The 16,986-nt window shown below is 39.8% G+C and overlaps 1 protein-coding gene across 1 annotated transcript in view; it reads right to left on the bottom strand.

Moving 5' to 3' along the window:
* Positions 1 to 12,727, bottom strand: part of TMF1 (TATA element modulatory factor 1) — a 37,367-nt gene extending 24,640 nt beyond the window's left edge. The window contains exons 1-4 of the mRNA XM_006160353.3: positions 12,374 to 12,727; positions 6,240 to 7,447; positions 2,457 to 2,560; positions 1,202 to 1,328 (exon numbers count right to left, since the gene is read on the bottom strand). Coding sequence (XP_006160415.1) covers positions 1,202 to 1,328; positions 2,457 to 2,560; positions 6,240 to 7,447; positions 12,374 to 12,515 — 1,581 coding nt within the window. The 5' untranslated portion in view covers positions 12,516 to 12,727. The remainder of the gene's footprint in view (positions 1 to 1,201; positions 1,329 to 2,456; positions 2,561 to 6,239; positions 7,448 to 12,373) is intronic.
* Between the last annotated feature and the right edge of the window lie 4,259 nt (positions 12,728 to 16,986).

Raw genomic sequence — 16,986 nt, 5'->3', positions numbered from 1 at the left:
GTTTTTTTTTTTCTATCCAACAAAACCATTCATTACCACATTCCAGTTTAGAATCAGTTTACCTATTGCTTTTGGCTAAGACTAAGAAAATAGCTTTGAATGTGACATAAAAAACCTAACTTCAGACACAGAAGCAGGTTTTAATACACACAAAATATAAATGAGAATACATTCATTTTCAATACCCTCCCTATCTTTACATATACATAATACAAGTTAAGCATACAACAGGACCACAATACAGTAGGGACAGAAAGTGGTACTTTGGGTTAGGCAGTCTCAGGTTCCTGTTAGAATTGGAAATGATTTGGCTAATTAAAGTAACCAAATGGCTATAAGTGTATTACATATTTCTTTTCTATAAGTATACACAGAGGAAAAATGATAAATTAACAGCAAGGTTGGCTGAGAAAGGGAAAGCAACTCGAGAAAGGCCAAATCCCAAGACAATGTTACTAATAATAACAAGCAATGATTACTAACATTAAATTTTCTCCAATTTTTTATAAGGACAACTAACCTAAATTAGAACAATGGTTCCCAACCAGGGATAACTTTGCTCCCACAGGACATATGGTAACGTCTGGCAATACTCTCAATTATCTCAACTGATGGCAGGGATGGGAGAATGCTATTGGCATCTTGCTGCTAAATATCCAACAACACTTAGAACAGCACAGACAAATCAGAATGATCCAACTCAAAATTCAACAATATCAAAGCTGAGAAATTCTGCATTAGAATAAATCAATGTTATATCTTCCAAAAGAAAATCACTAACCATTAGAAAATTTGTATTCAAAATTAATTTAAATTGAAGAAGCATATGATTTTATAGGTCTGAAGTGATAGAAAAATAACAAATGAGAGTAATTATGGCTTTTTTAATTTATATATCATTTAGATTTAAGTGTTAAATACTATGATGGAATTATAATTTAAAAAATTATCCTAATGATCTTTGCTATATATCTTGCAAGGACTTATACATAAATTAAACAAATACTGGTTTAGAATTTGTAAAGTATCAGTCTATAAATTTAAATATATCTAAAACATCTATAATTTAAATGTTAATATTCCATAAGGTGTCCTTTTAATCTTGTAATTCTTTTTTGCAGTACCAAAATATTATGAGTGCATCCCTCAAAAATCTGTGCTTCTATAGAATTTAATTATTAATATTTTAAATTTCTATTACCTTTTTAGCAGCATCTCTCTCTTTGCAAGCCAGCTGAACTTTCTTTTCTGCTTCCGCAATTCTTTGAGTAAACTCATCCTTCAAGGAGGAAATGCTACTGCTTTCTTCTTTCACTCTAAACATTTCACTAAAATTAAAGTAATATTTGAAAATAAGAATACTATTTATATATTCCCAAGGATCAAGATGGGTTCAGTTCTCAGGACCGGCAGGTGGCATGGTGGTTAAGGGCGCTAGACTCCCACATGGCTGACCAAGGTTTGAATCCTAGACCTGGCACCTTGTCTTCTCACTTTCTGGCTCTCTCTCACTCTGCCCCACTCTGCCCCTCTCTGGTCAAACAAAATAAAATAAAATAAATAAATAAAGTTCAATAAAAATAATTTTTAAAAAAGATGAGTTCAGTTCTCAAAAGGAAGGTAACATTTTCTCCAAAACATACTGTAAAATAGATGAGTTTTAAGTCTACGGAGTTTTAAGGGAAAAATTACATGCTAAATTTATTTTAAAATACCTCAAAGAAAACCTATGAGGGACCAGCAGTTGGCATAATGGCTATGTCACTGGACTCCCATGTAATCGACTGCAGGTTCAAGTCCAGGACCCAGTGGCTTGAACTCATGCTGGGCACGTGTGCATGCATGCCCAAGATACTGAGAGGAGAATGGAGAAGAGGGGACTGCAGTGTGGTCATCCCCCCTGGGGTGGGGATGATTTCTCATTTTCTGTGTCTCTCTTTCTGGAGAGTGCACATGCCCTATAGCAAGAACCTCTCCAAAATTAAAAAAAATAAAGACAAGGAATACCTGTGAGAAAGTGAAAATATAACCAATATTTAATGTTCAAAAATAAGAAAAAAGTAAAATAAATGTTCAATTCAGACTCCATGTGTCACATTTTCCAATCATCTCCATAAGATAAACAAATACACAGTATTTTTTAACTACAATATTACAATTTCCTTTAAGTATATATTTTAAATTTCTAATACCTAAAATCTATTAATAATAAAGTTTACTTAATTATTTTCTTTTCTTTTTTTTGGCAAAACACCTCTCTCCAATGCCAAAAGTAAAGGTAATTTGAAAAGAAAACTAATCTTTAAGTAAGGTTATAATTGAAATTAAGTTCAATTTTCAATAATTATAAACAAATTAAACTATGTAATATTTTAATTTCAGTAACAATCATAAATAATGAGAAAGTAGATGGGCCACCACAAAATGTGCAAAATACACATTTATAAAATACTTACTCTTTCAGGTTATCATAAGCTTCTTCAAGAAGTGCTTTTTCTTTACTAAGAGATAATAACTGAGCCTCTCTTTTTTCTAGTTTCTCATTCAGAAATTCAACTGTCTGGATAAGGAAAATACATAAAAGTCAAAACATTTAACTTTACAAAACATTTTTACATGCAGATTATTGGTTATAAAGGTAACCTAACTGCTATTATAAATAAAGCAGCATTATCTCATAAAAATAATGAGAGTAATACTGGGAACACAGTGAATGGAAAATTCTTACATAGCTGATAGGAGCATATAAATCAACATAACCGCATAGCTGGTAGAAGTGTAAATTAATAAGTGCCTTTGGAAAACAATTAGGCAGTTAACTTTATGAAGATCTATGGGAACCAGCAGTTAGCGTAATGGCTATGTCGCTGGACTCCCATGTAGTCGGCCGCGGTTCGCGTCTTGGACCCGGTGGCTAGGAACTAATGCCGGGCGCATGTACGTGCTTGCCCAAGATCCTGAGAGGAGAATGGAGGAGAAGGGATTGTGGCGTAACCATCCCCCCTGGGGGGTGATTTCTTGCTTTCTGTCTCTATGTCTCTGTCTGTCTGGCGAGCACACGGGCCCTATAGTGAAAACCTCTCTAAAAAAAATAAAAAAAGATCTACATACCCTTTTAATAGAAAATTCCACTTTTAAATATATATTGGAAAATTGTTATTTTCTTAAGAACATAGAAGATTGTTAAGAGCATAAATCTGAGAACAATCTGCATATCCACCAGAAGGGAGAAGGAAGCAATCCAAAAAAATCAAAGAGAAGCTTCAAAGCCTCTGCAAATGTTCTATTACCTGAGCTAAGTAATGGATATACAAGTGTCTGTTTCCCATATTAATCCTTAACCCAAATATGTAATGTTATTTTTTAGTATGATACAGTGTACTTTAAAACTAGTAATTATAGAAAACCCTTAGGTAAATAATTTTTAAATTTCCAGAATATACCAGTATGAAGTTAAACAAAAAGTAATGCTGAAAATATCTTATTATTTACATCCTGCCGAAATAGATAACCTGGTTGTATAGGAGAGGATGGGTACCTTTCAGACTTTAAAAATAATTGTCTTACCTGAGTTAGGTCTAGATTAATTCAGAAATCACTTACCTTATCAAATACAATGAAAATATTCAAGGGAACCAGTAGTTAACATAATGGCTATGTCGCTGGACTCCCACGTAGTCGACCACGGTTTGCATCCTGGACCCGGTGGCTTAGAACTCACGCCGGGCGCGTGTGCGTGCGTGCCCAGGATCCCAAGAGGAGAATGGAGGAGAAGGGATTGCGGCGTGACCATCCCCCCTGGGGGGTGATTTCTTGCTTTCTGTCTCTATGTCTCTGTCTGTCTGGAGAGCGCACGTGCCCTACAGTGAAAATCTCTCCAAAAAAAAGAAAATATTCAAAAATATCTTAATGATAGTAACCAGTGTTAGTTTCTAAGAACTCAAACTGCTATAATTTTATAGTATACAGCTATTACCAAACAGTATTATTACATGGTATTTTGTTTGTTTGTAACTAGGTAACAGAACCTGGTACTTTTTTTATATTAAATAATTCAACACATGGAACTTACAGAACAATTCTTCAAGACATCCTATATCTCAGGAGCCTACTAAGATACCAGATCCAGGACCAGCAGCTGGTGTAATGGCTCTGTCGATTCCCAGACCCGGTGGCTTAAACTCACGCCAGGGGGTGATTTCTTGCTTTCTGTCTCTCTGTCTCCCTCTGTCTTTCTGGCGAGCACACGTGCCCTATAGCAAAAACCTCTCAAAAAAAAAAAAAAAAAAGCCAGATTCAACTTAATTTCTATAACTAAAAATCACAGGAAAAAAACAAAACTGTGACTTAATGTTAAAAAACTTACACAACTTCACTTTTATATGTATTAGGAAAAAGCAGTATGTCATTCCTAAGCAAGGTTTTGGTCCCTTGGATATTTTCTTTACTCATTCATGTAAGATAGCTACAATAGGAAATATTTTTTAAAAATTGAGAAAACAAACTGAAGCAATATAAGGAGATATACTCCTTATGCATTAATGACAATAATATTAAATTACTAATAGAATAACATCAGTAACTAATATAAAGATTAAATTCTCACTTAAAATTTGCTATAGGGAGGCTGGCAAGTGGTATAGTGGTTAAGGGCTCCGGACTCCCACATGGCCAACCACAGTTCAAGTCTTGAACCTGGTGGCTTGCTTTCTCACTTCCTCTCTCTCTCTCTCTCTGTCTCTCTCTGATCAAACTGGAAAATAACAATGATAATAATAATAAATAAAGTTAAATTAAAAAAATTCTTAAAAAAAAAAATTTACTACAGGAACCAAACAGTGGCACAGTAGTAACACAAGTGGACCCACATGAGAAAGTCACAAATTGGAGCCTAAGACACACCCAATACATGTATGCAAATCTGTGCTCTAGCTGGGACCGAGTGTAGATGATGGCATGAGGACTCTGTTGGGTGTACCTGTCTTTCTGCCTATCACGGAAGATAAATAAACTTTTATAAAATAACAAATATGGTCAATTCTGTAGCCTAGTGTTTAAGGGAGCTGGATCCCATATAGCTGACTGCCATTAGAATCCTGGCCCAAGCAGCTTGAAAAACAATCTGGGGGGACCAGAAATTGGCATAGCAGTTACTTCACTGGACTCCCATGCAGCTGACTGCGATTCAAGACTCAAACCAGGCGGCTTAAAACATACCAGGCACATGTGCATATGGGCCCAAAATCCCAAGAGGAGAATGGAGGAGAAGGGATTGCGGTTTGGCCATCCCCCCTGGGGGGTGATTTCTCGCTTTCTATCTCTCTCTGTCTCTCTCTGTTTGTCTGGCGAGCACACACGCCCTATAGCAAAAACCTCTCAAAAAAAAAAATAAAAGGAAAGAAAAACAATCTGGGAGTGGGTGTATGCATGCCCCAAATACTGACAGACTAGAAAAAGGAAAAGGGATTGTGATGTGATCACATCCCATTGGGGTGCTGCTTCCCTCTCCCTCTTCCTGTCTCTTTGTCTCTTTCTAGCACATGTGCCATCTATCAAAAGCAATACAAATAAACAAATAATGTGAACATGCAAAATATACTGATATTTGTAAAAGGAGTATTTAGATTTATTTTAGCACCTCTATTGGCATAGGAGTTAAAGGTACATATTACATTAAAAAAAAAAAAAAAAAACAGTCCTTGGGATCAGCAGTTAGCATGATGGCTATGTCGCTGAACTCCCATATAGCCGACCACAGTTCAAGTCCCCGACCTGGTGGCTTAAACTCACGCCAGGCACGCGTGCGTGCATGCCCAAGATCCTGAGAGGAGAACGAAGGAGAAGGGACTGCGGCATGGCCATCCCCCCTGGGGGGTGATTTCTTGCTTTCTGTCTCTCTGTCTCTGTCTGTCTGGCGAGTGCTCGCGCAGTATAGCAAAAACCTCTCAAAAAAAAAATAGTCCTTTGCAAATTGACATACTACAACTGAGCACAGCATAAGAAAATTTTAAGGTGATAAGGACTCAATAATGAAAATGTAAGCATTTTTTCGTATTTAGTTATATTTAAATATTGATTTATTCTACCATAATTGCCTTAAAGCCATTTTGAATGTCAATAATTCTTCAATTTTAAGGTCCTTAATGCTACAACAAAATGGCAAAATATCTATTTTTTAATCAGTACAAATCATTATGCGTCAATAAAATATTTCAACCTCCTCCCACCTATAGAATTACCTTGCAAACATCTTCCTTCTCAGAAGGTGCTTCTGGCTGACTTTCAGGAGCTTCACACTGCTCAGCCACCTTGTCTAAGACAGCCCCTCCGTCATGCAGTGGTAGAGAGGATACCAAGGTATCGGGCTGCTCACAGTTAACAGGAGTTGCACTTCGTCCACTTTCTTCCATTTCTGCTTCTTCGGTGGGTATAATTAATGTTTCATTTGCTTCTTCTTCAGATTTTCCTTCAACAGGTTCAATTATTTTAGTCTTTGGAGTCGAAGGATTAACAATAATAGGCACTAAAGCATATCCTTTGCCTGACAATTCATCATCTGAATTGATTTCACTTACACTCCGGCTATCTAATGACTGTACGCTAAATGAGTCTATTCTTTCAAAAGCATCAGATGAGCAGCAACTCTCAGTGAGTTTTTGGAAATCATCTAAACGATTATATTCAGGACAAGCAGATGCAGAGAGAAGTTGAAAAGATGTCTGCATCAAGTGAAGACTTGATTTTGAATCTGTAGTCTCTTGTCTTGAACTCGCTGAGCTCTCACTTATTACACTTTCATGATCTAAAACTTCAATATCACTGGTGGTAGATGTACCTGATGAGAAAGTACTAACAGGAGGAGAGGGTGTATTGCTCTGTCTGTCTTCATGTTTTTGTTCCTTAGGTTCCAAAGCTGTGTCCTTTGTTTCTGTTGGGAGAGACTGTGTAGATGTATTAGCTACACCTTCTGTGGTTGTTTTTACATTAATCACACTTTCAGATACTTTCAAATGTACAGTTGGCAGCTTCACATCAGATTCTTTATTATCAGTTTCTTCATGCTTATCTTCAGTTTTAGATGATGGAGTATCTACTGCCAGAGTTTCCCCTGATACACACAAAGAAGGTTGTTTCACTTTTGGTTCATTTGCTTCAGTAGTTCTTGACTGCCCAGTGTGCAAAGGTTTGTGTAAGGTGCTTTTCACTTCTTCTTCTGGTCGCTGAGATTTAGCTGGAGGTTTTGATACCACTGGACTCTGCTGAATGGTTTGAACATCCGATGGAGAGAGAAAGGCACTGAAGAAATTTTCAGATTCATCTACCACAGTTCTCCGAACTGGCTTTGTAATTGCTTTAGGAGAGGCTATTGGTGGACTCTGAGGTTCAGTGTTTGATTTTAACCCCCAGGTTGAGGTATCCCATCCTCCACTAATAGGGGGACTTATTCCTTTCACAAAAAATAAAAAATAAAAAGTAAATACATATATTAATATTTCAATCATCATCATAAATCAATACGAATATGAATGTCAAAAGAGAAAACCTATAGAACACAATCTGCACTTTGCACTTTTTTACTACTTCTTTTAAAGAAGAAAACTAATGTGAACCTGTCTAATAGGAACTAGAAGTATAGATTAAAAAACAGATATGGAGGACCAGCAGTAGGTGTAATGGCTATGTTGCTGGACTTCCACATAGTCAACTGCGGTTCGAGTCCCGGACCCGGTGGCTTAAACCCACGCCAGCCGTGTGTGCACGCGTGTGCCCAAAATCCCAAGAGGAGAATGGAGGAGAAAGGACTGTGGCATGGCCTCCCCACCCCCACCCGCGGGGTGATGATTTCTTGCTTTCTGTCTCTCTTTCTGTTAAGCGCACACACCCTATAGCAAAAACCTCTCCAAAAAAAAAAAAAAAAGAAGAAGAAGAACAGATATGGTCTGGACTAACGAAAGCATGTATGTTATTCTCTCACAAGTTAAGAAAGTAATGCTATCTGTTCCATAACCCATGGTATACCCAAATACATATGATTCATTTCACAATAAAAGGCAGTATGTGTGTAGTCATGGCAAAATGACCCTATCTATTTAGTTTTGTATTTTCTAATAATAACAATAGGAAATCTTAGTTATGAACTAAACAGAGGATAACACTCAAAAACTAAACTCAAAATACTGGTGACAAATGTTTATTTCCAAAGATCAAATTAAACTCATAGGAATGATAAATGCTAAAGAACAGGCAAATTTTCATCTGCTTAATGGCAATACCATTCTCTAAGTCCCACTCTTCAAACCCACACTAAGAGAAAGTTTTGTTTTTCTTTCCAAATTCCAGATTATGTCAGCAATCAAAAGGTCATTATGAACTTTAGGTGTGCATTAATTTAGAACTATCACTTTTTTATATACAAGGTAGCTGACAACAGAATTTTTAAAAATAGAAAATACCTTCTGGAGTTAAAAGGAAATTATAATAACACTCACAGAAACAGTTACTACTACAAACCTGATCATTAAGAATGATATTACTCACTAAGATATTTAAAATATTTCTTGTAAAATATTATTCCTTTACTAAATTAAAAAGTGCCTAAGCAAAACTATCACAAATCCTGCACAATCAGAAGTTGGTGGGGGCTGGTAGGTGGCATGGTGTTTAAAGTGCTGGAATCCCACATGGCCAAATGTGGTTCAAATCCTGGACATGGCAGCTTACTTTCTCACTTGCCCTCTCTCTCTCTGGTAAAATTAAAAAATAATCATAATAAATAAATTAAATTAAATAACTTTACAAAACGTTGTTGGTGGATAAAGCACAAGTAACCAGGGCCAGCAGGTGGAGTAGTGGTTGAGATGCTGGATTCCCGCATGGCCAACTGTGGTTCGAGTCCCAGACCTGGCAGCTTGCTTTCTCACTTTCCTTCTTTCTGTCTTTGGTGAGTGTATGTGCCCTATATCCTATAGTGAATTAAAAAATAATAATAAGGGGGACCAGCAGTTAGCGTAATGGCTATGTCGCTGGACTCCCATGTAGTCGACCACGGTTCGCGTCCCGGAACCGGTGGCTTAAAACTCACGCCAGGCACATGTGCATGCGTGCCCAAGATCCCGAGAGGAGAATGGAGAAGGGATTGCGGCGTGGCCATACCCCGGGGGCTGATTTCTCGCTTTCTGTCTCTGTCTCTCTCTGCCTGTCTGGCGAGCGCACACGCCCTATAGCAAAAACCTCTCCAAAAAATAAACAAATAAATAAATAAAATAAAATAATTCCTTCTTTTAGAGAGAGAGATTTTTGCTATAGGATGCATGTACTCTCTAAAAAGACAAAGATACGGAAAGTGAGAAATCGCCCCCCAAGAGGGACGGCCATGCCTCAATCCCTTTTCCTCCAATCTTTGGGGATTTGGGGCACACATGTACATGTGGCTGGCATGAGTTTCAAGCCTCCAGGCCCAGGACTTGAACCACAGTCAGCCATATGTGAGCAACATAACTATTATGCCATCTGCTCATCCCAAATAAATAATTCTTAAAAAAAAAAAAAAAAAACAAGGAACAATTACTCACTAAGATATTTAAAATATTTCTTGTAAAATATTATTCCTTTACTAAATTAAAAAGTGCCTAAGCAAAACTATCACAAATCCTGCACAATCAGAAGTTGGTGGGGGCTGGTAGGTGGCATGGTGTTTAAAGTGCTGGAATCCCACATGGCCAAATGTGGTTCAAATCCTGGACATGGCAGCTTACTTTCTCACTTGCCCTCTCTCTCTCTGGTAAAATTAAAAAATAATCATAATAAATAAATTAAATTAAATAACTTTACAAAACGTTGTTGGTGGATAAAGCACAAGTAACCAGGGCCAGCAGGTGGAGTAGTGGTTGAGATGCTGGATTCCCGCATGGCCAACTGTGGTTCGAGTCCCAGACCTGGCAGCTTGCTTTCTCACTTTCCTTCTTTCTGTCTTTGGTGAGTGTATGTGCCCTATATCCTATAGTGAATTAAAAAATAATAATAAGGGGGACCAGCAGTTAGCGTAATGGCTATGTCGCTGGACTCCCATGTAGTCGACCACGGTTCGCGTCCCGGAACCGGTGGCTTAAAACTCACGCCAGGCACATGTGCATGCGTGCCCAAGATCCCGAGAGGAGAATGGAGAAGGGATTGCGGCGTGGCCATACCCCGGGGGCTGATTTCTCGCTTTCTGTCTCTGTCTCTCTCTGCCTGTCTGGCGAGCGCACACGCCCTATAGCAAAAACCTCTCCAAAAAATAAACAAATAAATAAATAAAATAAAATAATTCCTTCTTTTAGAGAGAGAGATTTTTGCTATAGGATGCATGTACTCTCTAAAAAGACAAAGATACGGAAAGTGAGAAATCGCCCCCCAAGAGGGACGGCCATGCCTCAATCCCTTTTCCTCCAATCTTTGGGGATTTGGGGCACACATGTACATGTGGCTGGCATGAGTTTCAAGCCTCCAGGCCCAGGACTTGAACCACAGTCAGCCATATGTGAGCAACATAACTATTATGCCATCTGCTCATCCCAAATAAATAATTCTTAAAAAAAAAAAAAAAAAACAAGGAACAAAGAACTCCTAAAAACTATCAAGCCCAGGTCAGACAGTGGTTAAAACATCTGAGTCCCACAAGACAGACTTTATGGTTCTAGTCCAGACCCAGTGGCTTAAAAACATGCTGGGCATGTGTGCATACATGCCCAAAATCCTGAGAGAAGAATGGAGAAGGGATTATGGTGTGTCCATTCCCATTGGAGGGGTGACTTCTCACTTTCCCTTTCTGTTTCTCTATCTCTCCCAGGCAAGAACAGGTGCCTTATAGCAAAATAGTAGAAAGGAAAAAAAGAAAGAAATAGAAAAGAAAAAAAACATCAAGCCCTACACAAAAAAATCTATCTTTTTATGTGACTTCAAATGGATGAAAAGGATGTAGGAAATTTTAGTTTGAAGATGTAGTTTTATATCCATAGTTTTATGATCAACACCCATGGCATTTCACTAAAACATGAGTCTATTCTGGATAACCAATTTTTAAGAATAAATTATATAGCATGAGTGTTGCTAGATTTCAGAAAACAATTCAGAAAAAAATGTAAAACTTATATTCTATCTCCTCTAAAGGCTAGTAATTCAAAATATGGGCTATGTATGAAAAAAGCAAGTTGGTTGTTTTTCCCCAGCAAGGTTATGTGACACCTTGCAAAAAGTAGTAAGATCACAATATATACATGAGCCAGAAAATCTTAAAATGATGTACTTCAAAAATTAGGTTCTGACTTTTCAATCATGTTAAGTTAAAAACAGAAACCAGAAGGTAGTCAAGAATAACTTATTTTCCATACAAATGTATACACTCTCAAAACCTGCAAATCTTTACCACATTCATCAAAATGCTCAACTATGGGAACCAGCAGTTAGCGTAATGGCTATGTCGCTGGACTCCCACGTAGTCGACTGCGGTTCGTGTCCTGGACCGGGTGGCTTAAAACTCACGCCGGGCGCGTGTGCGTGCGTGCCCAAGATCCCGAGAGGAGAATGGAGGAGAAGGGATTGTGGCGTGACCATGCCCCCTGGGGGGTGATTTCTCGCTTTCTGTCTCTATGTCTCTCTCTGTCTGTCTGGCGAGCGCAAGCGCCCTACAGTGAAAATCTCTTCCCCCCCCCCAAAAAAAAAATCCTCAACTATTCTTTCAATTTAGAGACAAAAGCAACTTAAAATCCCTGAAAGATTAAGCTCAAAATTCTGACAGACCTAGCTCTGTAGCAATCAAATGTGAAGAAATCTGAAAATCTTGGGTTGACAGTTTCCACAGGTAGTATACCTTCAGTGTATCCTACCCCTCACCTGCTGTGGGACCTAATAAGTTATTGAGCCATTGTGACCCTTCTTTTCCTCTTCTGTAAAACATGGATATTAAGGAAGTTAACTCAAGAACTGTCTGGAAGATGAGAAAGCCATTAAAAAGCTCATCAGACGCTACCAAGCACGAAGTGTTCATTACATGTTAGCGATTGTTCTTTCTGTCCCTGTTCATCTACGAACGATGGACCTTGGATAGGACATGCTCTTCTAGGAGCTGCTTGAAGGGACAGGGCTTGGGGGCAGGACCAAGAGAGTTCCTGTCTTTCGAAGTTCACAGAGCCCGCTCTGTCAGAGCCTGACAGACAAGAATCTGGGGCTATATTTTCCCCGAGGAAAACAACAAAGAGCGAACTGAAAACTATAGCAGCACTGGGAGCAGGTCGCGGAGAAATTCCTTCCTGAGAACTCTCGGCGAAGGACCTTTCTCGACACCCCTTACCCTCTTTGCCCGCGGGAGCCCTCGGGACCCCGCTTCTCTCCTTACCCGGCTCTCCGTATGGAATGGTCTCGGCCCAGGCGCTCGGCTCCTCTTCCTGGATGTCCAGGACCCTGTCGATGGACTTCTGGGCTTGGGACAGGGCCTGCTTAGCAAAGCTGGAGAGCTGGGAGGCGTTGAACCAACTCATCGCCCCTCCTCAGCCGGCAGTGGCCGTGGCTACACCAAGCGGGAAGGCCGAGGGCCAGGACAACCGGCCGAGGGCCCGGGGAAGGCTGCAGTGGAACGGCTGCGCCACCCTCCTCCACGAAGCGGGTCCTTTCAGCGGGTGACCATGACCCCGACAGTATCCCCGAAGCCGAGGATGTTCCCCTCAGCTCCTCCCGTACAGCTGAGAACAGGGGCCCGGTCTGCGCATGCGCCGGCTTCTTCCACGTACACAACAACCAAATCCGGGAGCCCAGAGTTCCGCCGACGGACGGAAGAACAGGAAAAAAGGGACGCTGACGTCACATCCGGGAGCACACGGTTGCCCTTAGTTACCGAGGAGCGCGGAACGGCTTCTGGGGAATGGCTTCTGGTGATCGATTTCAGGTTGGTAGTATTCTCAGCCAATAAGGAAACTATGGCTACCGAGAGGACGACTCCTCCGAGAGGAAAAAGCATATTTGCCGTGGGCTCGCCCAGAAAGTAGTTCATGTACAAAAAGCTAGCGCCCTCCCTGCGGCAATTCCGAACAAAGGAACGCTCGCGTCTCCCATTCCTTATAGCACCTGGTCTCTATTTTATCAGTTTTGTGTTGATGTACCGGGAGAGGGACACCCGGGGTTGGGTTTATCTAAAACACACACTTGGGCTCCTCCCTATACCCAAATTCATGTTGAAATCTACTCAAGGCAACAGTTTTAAGAAGTGGGGACTTTACGAGGTGGGTAATGAGGGTAGAGCCATCAAGAATGGATTAATGCCCTTATAAAAGAGGCCCTGCGGAGCCGTTTGCCCCTTCCACCATGTGAGGACAAAGCCAGAAGTCACCATGTACGCACCTGCAGAACAGCCCTTGGGACCGCCGCATCTCCTGATGCCTTCCTTAATTCTGGACTTCGCAACATCTAGAGCTGCCACTCACTTCATGGCAATTTGTTACAGCAGTCTGAACAGACCAAAGCAACTATCAAATGTACGTTTTGTGTATTACATGAAACGCCTTTTCTGTGTGCACCCTCTTCAAACACTTGGGAATGGCAAGAAGTCTTAAACTGGTGGCCTTCCCAATCCAGTTAACAACTATGTTTGATTTGGCCTCAATTAAGGACAAAATTCTAGCTGATTTTGAAAAGTATGAGTATCAACGTTGGATCAGTCAGCTAGAGTGGTCGTCACTTGTGATAAATGATTTTTACTCCCGTTTACCACAGACTCCACGACTCATGTATTTTATGACCCCCTCTCTGCTATGGTGATTATTTTTTTTGAGATTTTGGCTATAGGGCCAGTGTGCTCACTGGAGAGACAAAGAGAAAGTGAGAAATCACCCCCCAGGGAGGATGGTCATGCCACCATCTCTTCTTCACTATTCTACTCCTGGGATTTGGGGCATGGATGCACATGAGCCCAGCATGAGTTTCAAGCCTCTGGGTCCAGGACTCAAACAACTGTCGGCAATGTGGGAGTCCAAAGACCTAACCATTATACCATTATGTCATCTGTTGGTCCCTGTGGTGTGTGGGTGCTATTTTTTTTTTTTTAAGATTTAACTTCATTTATTTATTTAACTTCGATCAAGGAGGGACAGAGCAAGAGAGTGTGTGAAAGAGCGAGAAAGTGAGAAAACAAGCCGTTAACCACCACACCACCTGCCAGCCACTCTGCTGTGGAAATTTATCTTATCTGCCTGCCCCACTATATTTTAGTTTACCTGCTTCAAGGAACAATACCACTGAAGACTTTCCTTTTAAAGTCACATTGAGGGGTAAGGAAGTATGGTGGCTGGGGCACTAGACTCCTGTATGGCTGAGTGTGGTTTAAGTCCCAGACCTAGAAGCTTGAAAATCACCCCTAGGTGTGTGTGCTTGTGGGCCGAAAATCCCAGGAGAATGAAGGAATTGTGGCCATCTCTCCTGAGGAGTGAAATCCCACTTTCCCTCTCATTGTCACTGTCTCTCTCCTCTCAAGCGAGCACAAACACCCTATGGCAAAAACTGTAAACAACAAAAAAAAAATGTCACATTGAAACCCTGCCTTAAGAAGCTATGATCATTGGGCCAACAGGTGGCATGGTGGTTAAGGTCCTAGACTCCCACATAGCCCACGTAGTTCAAGTCTTAAACCTCACAGCTTGCTATCTCACTTTCCCTTTCTCTCTGGTCAAACTAGAAAATAACAAATAAAATTAAGTAAAATACTTTTTCTTAAAAAATTGTTACTTAATTTCGTTATTTTAAAAATTTGAGCAGAAAGCGAGTGAAAGGGAAAGTGAGAAAGCAAGCGGTAAGGTCTTGAACAGAGACTCAAACCATGGTGTGCCATGTGAAAGTCCAGCACCTCAACTACCATGCCCCTGCCAGTTCCAAGTGAAAAATTCTTTTTTTTGGAGAATTATTTTATTGAGGACCAGCAGGTGGCATGTTCATTAAGGCACTAGACACTCCCACATGACTGATCACAGTTTGAATCTCAGACCTGGTGGCTTCCTTTCTCACTTTCCCACTCTGTGTGTGTGTGTGTGTGTGTGTGTGTCTGGTCAAATTAAAATAAATGAATAAATAAAATTACTTTTTAATGATTTTACTTAAGTTTATTTATTTAAATTTGACCATAGAGGAGCAAAGAGATAGAGTGAGAGGGAGAGTGAGAAAACAAAACACCAGTTCTGGGACTCAAACTGTGGATGGTCATGTGGCAGTCTAGAACCCTTAACCACCTCACCACCTGCCAGCCCCAAGTAGATAATTCTTTAAGGAAAAAAAAAAGTTATGATTACCTAATAATTTTATCTAACTACAATAAAAATTTACATGTTAAAATTCTTAAAACAGACCAGCAGATGGCATATCGGTTACGTCATGGACTCTCACATGGCCAGCGCAGTTCAAGTCCCAGATCTGGCAGCCTGAAACTCCCACCAGGCGTGTGTGTGCATTCCCCAAATCACAAGAATGGAGGAGAAGGGATTGTGGCATGGCCACCCCCCAGGGGTGATTTCTCACTTTTTGTCTCTCTCTCGCTCTTTGGTGAGCACACAGGCCCTATAGTAAAAATCTCTTAAAACTAAAACTCTTAGAAACTTAATTTACAGGGCCAGCAAGTGGTGTAATGGTTCAGAACACTGGACTCCCACATGGTGGACCATGGTTTGAGTCCTGGACCTGGGGGCTTGCTTTCTCACTCTCTCTGTCCCTCTCTGTTAAATTAAAATAAATAAATATTTTTTTAAAACTACATAAGTATGACTAAATAACCCAAATATTTCAAACAGTTTAGCTAAGTAGTCTAGATTTGGGGCAAATTAGGGTTGAAATCATTGCTCCACAACTTTCTAGTTGTATAGCTTTGGGTAAATTATATATTTATACATGTATACCTTTTAACACTAACATGGAGGTATTTATCACGTTCTCACAAGGCTGCTTTGAGAATTATTATAGCTCCTGTATACAAAAGGTGCTAAATGTTAGTCACTTCACTTTCAAAATTTAGGCTAGATTTATAACTTTTCGAGTGAAAAATAAAAAATTACCCCAAATGGCTTTGTCTGTATAGACCTAGAAAGAATCATTGGAAACAATCCAGTGACACGTAGCTACAAAACTTTTGAACAGAAAACTGCCATCTAAGAAAAAGACTGTTTATATATATATAAATAAATTATAAAAAACATTCTAGTTTTTTATAATTGGTACTTAATCTTCTAGAAGAAGCAAAGTATTGAGGTGTTGGAAAAGTCATGATGCATTTTTGCATAGAAAAACACTACATGACTTTCCCAATGACCTAATATTTTAAGAGACCTTAAGGGCTGGCCCCATTGCCCAGTGATTCAGGGAGTTGGAGCCCACATTACAGACCACAGCTGCTTGAAAACAACACTGGGCACATGCATGGTTACAAATCCCAACAGGATGGAGAAATAGAAGAGCAGGGATTGAATCATAGCCATATCCAGTTAAGAGGTGCTTCTCCCTCTCTCTTTTTCCATCTGTCCTGAAGAGCAACATGACCTTTGCCAATAAGAAAATTAAAATTTTAATTTTAAAAATGTAGTTATTCCACTTAATTACAATTATATTAGAGCCAGTTAAATTAAGCCAGTAGAGCTTTACTATAGAAGTGACTAGCAAAAGTATTAATTCAGGTACAAAAAAAAAAAAGAAAAGAAAGGATGTTAGTAATTCTGATAACATTTAAAAATTATTTCTGTATTACTAATGAACTACTTAATTTTTAACTGTGCAGTGAGGGGTCAGATGGCATAGCACTAACACAACTGGACTCAGTGGGTCCCAGGCTCATATATGAAGCCTCCCTGCATAATCTGGGGGCATGTACACCCATGATAAAGGCTGGCTCTGGCAAAGGGTATGGTAGATGGTGGTGTGACGATCCTGCTGGGGATGCCTCTGTCTTAGAAGAAATAAACTTAAAAAATGTATTTCAGTGAA

This window comes from Tupaia chinensis, unplaced genomic scaffold, assembly GCF_000334495.1.
Source record: "Tupaia chinensis unplaced genomic scaffold, TupChi_1.0 Scaffold000682_1, whole genome shotgun sequence".
In the NCBI taxonomy this organism is placed as follows: Eukaryota; Metazoa; Chordata; class Mammalia; order Scandentia; family Tupaiidae; genus Tupaia; species Tupaia belangeri.
The sequence above is the reverse complement of the archived record's forward strand: the minus strand, read 5'-3'. Positions and strand labels throughout refer to the sequence as shown.